Source organism: Cariama cristata, unplaced genomic scaffold (assembly GCF_000690535.1).
Source record: "Cariama cristata isolate BGI_N322 unplaced genomic scaffold, ASM69053v1 scaffold26667, whole genome shotgun sequence".
NCBI lineage: Eukaryota > Metazoa > Chordata > Aves > Cariamiformes > Cariamidae > Cariama > Cariama cristata.
The window spans coordinates 10,300-14,886 of NW_009627511.1; the positions used below are offsets into that span (position 1 = coordinate 10,300).

At 36.7% G+C, this 4,587-nt stretch overlaps 1 protein-coding gene across 1 annotated transcript; it reads right to left on the reverse strand.

The window, feature by feature from the left end:
* On the reverse strand, positions 1–1,818 carry FAM210B (family with sequence similarity 210, member B; the record flags this gene model as incomplete). The annotated part of the gene is made up of 2 exons (XM_009704471.1): positions 1–217; positions 1,646–1,818. Coding segments are annotated over 2 exons (390 nt in total), but the record flags the coding sequence as incomplete, so codon positions are not given.
* Between the last annotated feature and the right edge of the window lie 2,769 nt (positions 1,819–4,587).

Below are 4,587 nucleotides of genomic sequence, written 5' to 3' on the forward strand. Positions count from 1 at the left end.
TCATGGATTTGGGGCAGGAGGTTTGAAGAAACCAATCTTCCGGCAGTATCGGACAATAAATGGCACAGAAACTATAGTAATGCTGATTCGTACTGGAGCAAACAATTTGTGAATAGCATATGCCAGCACAAATGTGCTTGTACCAGCAGCCATTTTAGATTGCAACGATGATTCACTGAAACCAAGTTTGAAGAGAACTGCAGTCATATCCACACCACTGAGGAAAAAGAAAACAAGATTTATTTAGGTTGCATGCTAAAAAAATATAAAGTGCTATTTTCTTCAGGGCATTTAACATGGCACAATTCCAACTGTGGAATTTATGTTCAAATTAGATGATATAAATAATAAAAACAGTGAATTATTTCAGGAGTAACAGCTTAAGTTACTTCTGTAGCAACAACATGTGAAATATTTTCAGATGCGCTTTTTTTTGCTTAAATTGACAAGTTCCCTGTGAAGTCAAATATGTTCTTAGTTTTACAACTGTATAGCTGCAGCATGTACTTGGAGAATACTCAGACCCATGTTCAACCTTCGTAGATAAAATAATCTATTTCTCTACTTTTGAATATATAAAAAAAATAGAAATTTGTGAAAGCCTATTCTGCGTCTTGATGAAATTTATCACATAAATATAGATCAATCCAAACCAAATCAGGTACCTTTTGTTAGGCTAAGAGTGTTCTAACAGAGGAGTACAAAGCTGTTAAAACAACAAGGATCTTATCTAAAATCTAGCAAGTGAAGGAAGTATTATGGATCTCAAATAAGCATTATCCACCAAATCCATTAATATTTTAATTCTCTATAGACATAGCAGCTTTCATCCAGCTTCCTATGTTTCAACTAATTTTCCAAAAGAAGTTATTACTGTAACTTGACCCCCTTCATTTGCCAGTATAGTATCTTGTAACTGGGAGTTAAATCATACCTGAAGAAAAAAAAATTTCATTGTCACCCTGTGCCATGATGTAGTAAACAAGAGAAATCAGGCATTCACATATTTCCACTAAAGTCAAGAGTAAAGGGCAGGAAACGTTTTGAGAAAAAAATGTGTTTCCCAGTCTCCTCAGTTGAAACACCTCATGCTTGTTTATAACTGATGCATTCCTACCAGAAGCCACATACACAATTTCCCACCTGACTCCTATATGGTTATCTAGTACTTTCTTTCTTAACCTAATCCTGCTGTAGTGGTCATTGCCTTCTGTAGTTCAAATACAGAAACTGAGTCCAACATCCAGAAAAATAAATTTATCTCTAAGCTCCAGCACTTTTGTACGGCTCTATCTCTACAGACCATACTACTGTTTGAGAACAACAGATGTCTCTGCAGAACAAAAATAAATTCTCTCATCTGGTTAGTTACTCTAGTGCAGGCTCCACTCCGCTGTTTTCACCTGCCCATCGTGGATCATGAACCTATGCAAAAAGACCACGTACATCTATCTACCTTCTCTCATGCCTAATGTGAGATTAGATCCATTTACGGATCCATCTATACTCAAAATTCAAAAGATTACTGTGTATAGATCAAACAGGCATAGAGTACATGTCTCCTTCCAGAAATAACCACAACAGTAAGATATTTTTCTTGGCTAAACCATTACCTAGAGGCTACAGACAACTGTACAAACCTCACCTTGACACAGCCAGGTAGAAGATTCCTAGAGATACTAATGAAATTCCAACATGGAACGAAACCCCTACAGCACCATATTCTTTAAAAACTTGTTTCAGCTGCTGGGATTTGTTGAGTTTCTTGTTTTCACCACTGGGATCCGTGGCTGCCTTTTCAGGGGATCCACCTGCATCCTAAAACGAAAACAGTTGTAAGTATTTGTAGCATTAAGCACAATATCACGTTCCAGTCAGTTGAACCCTTCTGAAATAATGAAAGTGGCTTGCATACAGTGCTGTTCAGAATGCTTTGGGAAGATAGTAACACACTTTTGCTCTTTCACATCAGGATAGCAGATGCATGCGGCAGAGCCCACGCAAGCTCCCTCTTCCCAACTATTCATATTCAAGGGATGCACTGAGTTCTTACACAATGCAAGTTTCATAATTAAAAAGAGTTATTATAGTCCCCATCTTCCATTTGATCCAATGTGTGCCAAGGCACACCCACACAGTTGCTTGAGAGATGAGACTGAGGTGCCAAAGAGATCTTTGCTTACACCCACTGCTCAGCTTTACACAGTGAATTCTTGTAACATAGCTTTTTGTTCAAGCTGCTGGCCCTGGAAGCCTACGTGATACCACACTGATGCTGGCTTACTAACAAGTTACTGATAGAAGAGGTCCCACATTTATGTTCCTATAAACCACCCTCTGTAGATCTGCTAAAAAAAGGAAGAACCAAGGAACTGCTACTGTTGAGAGCAACACGGAATACTGATGCCATGGTGCAAACAATAGCTACACAGATATGCCAGTCTTGGTGTAAATAGCCTAACTTCACTGAAAATGTTTGTCATACAGTAAAATTTCTTGACAGCTTTTTATCCGAGTATACATTTAAAGTGCAGAACTTCATGTTAAAATACACCCCAAAGCAATCTGATAGTGCAAGGCAGGCAAAGAAGGGCATATAGGCTGCTAGTAATAAGACAGCCCTTGGATACCTCCTCCTACTTGCCACAGAAGAAATACTAACTGGAGGAAGAAAATGTTTCCACAAAGACCTCAAGACTTTTCTCTAATTAGCAGTTGTCAGGAAAGATTAGAAGAGTCCTTTCTTTTCAGCTGAATTCAGCAGCAGTCGTGACAATATGACACTCAGACTAACGGCCGCTGCTGCCCACAGGACAGGTACAGCTACTGAGTGCCTGGCATCACTTTGTTCTATTGTAGATCAGTTTCAAGGCACACAAATTAGAAGAAAAACTGATTAATCCTTGGACTTGGCAAGATTATAAATTAGGATACAAGACAGGCTCCTCTTACACCTCTCATGGTAGGATGAACTCGCTTTAATCAGTGATTCTAACCATATCAACCACACTACTCCCCCAAAACCTGAAAAAACTTTGTATGCTGGTGTTTCTCCTCTTTTAATTGTAACTTGTGTTACTTTCTATTTAATTTTGCAGGAAATCACACTGATCCATAAATATGTATTGAGGGAATTGTGTAGCTCAACTTATTCTGATTCTTGTATTTTTAAAATTTTCAAACATAATGGATAATGTAAATTTTTTTTTCTTTTTGGCTCATGAGCCAAAGCAATATTTGAATAGAAATCAAAACTTGACTAAGACAGACAAATGTCCAGTAGAAAAAGAAATCCTTTACGGGTTAAACCAAGCAGTTTTAATACTAGAAGGTAAATGAGAAAAAATGTTCAAATATACATATTTTTTAAGAAAGCTCATTAAGCAAAAGAATGGATACATAGTTAAGATAATCTAATTAATTTCAGCCACTGGAAGTAATTAGATTCCATACAGAGCTGTACTACACAGCTGCTATTTCACCAGGTTCCAGAACTCATTCTTTTACTCTTCCTTTTATTATAGGCAAGGAGGGGCAGGGAAAGAAGAATAGAGTTTTAACTCCTAGTCTGTAAAATTTAAATATCGAGTTATTAAATGGAACTAGTTGAATAAACTGAACAAAATAGTCTCATAATACCTTCTGCCAAAAGCTGTCCTAACAATTCAATCAACATCACATGCTTAGTCAAGAATACTCATTTATTCAACAGTGTGCTTTTCTTAAAAGCAAAGCATGGTTTGAATGGTATTTTAAAATTTAATAGCTTATAGTGAATTTTTCATCCAAACAAAAATCATCATTATCTATTTAAGGAGCCAAACATGAATATTTTCTTCCAATAGTTGCCATGAAAACAGGAGCTGACAATCTACACAGATACATAAGCCTCAGAGGAACCCTAGGTCTTACAGCCATGCTTGCAAGATAGATCTTAAGGACAGAAAAATAGCTTGTTCTCATCATCCAAGTACATTTCAATTCACTCATGCTGTCAGGCTCACATGCTAGGCAATTTCTGAATGGTATTGAAGCAAGATGTTAAAAAAATACTACTTCAATAGATATTATTTAGACTACCCAGTACAGTCATGTCCTGAATAACGTACAACTTGGCAAAGCAAGCTACCTATTTTCCATGTAATTCTGCTACAATATTCCTGCTAGAAAGCCAATTTTATTCACATAATTTAGGCAAAGATTCAACTTCTGGATAAACTAAGACATGAAAACAAATCTGAAACACTATGTTACGCTTTGTAATGAGGCTACAGAAATTAATCTGAAAATTAAGCTGAGGCTTTGTATGGAAAGCTCACATTCACAATCTTGGCACAAGCAGGTGTAAAGCAGGTCCCTGCCTCCTACAGAAATCCAGCATAAACATGATTTAATAATCTATTGCAGCGTAAAAAAGTTACATGTAAGGGCTTCATTTGCTTTTCTCCCCGAGTCAATTCAAATTTAAAATCAAAACAATGAATGGTACAAATTAATAAAAAAATTTTCCCTCTCATCTCAAAAAATCAACAGCACGTTGAAAGCACAGTGAAACACATAATTAATTGGGTGCACGTTCGTATTTTA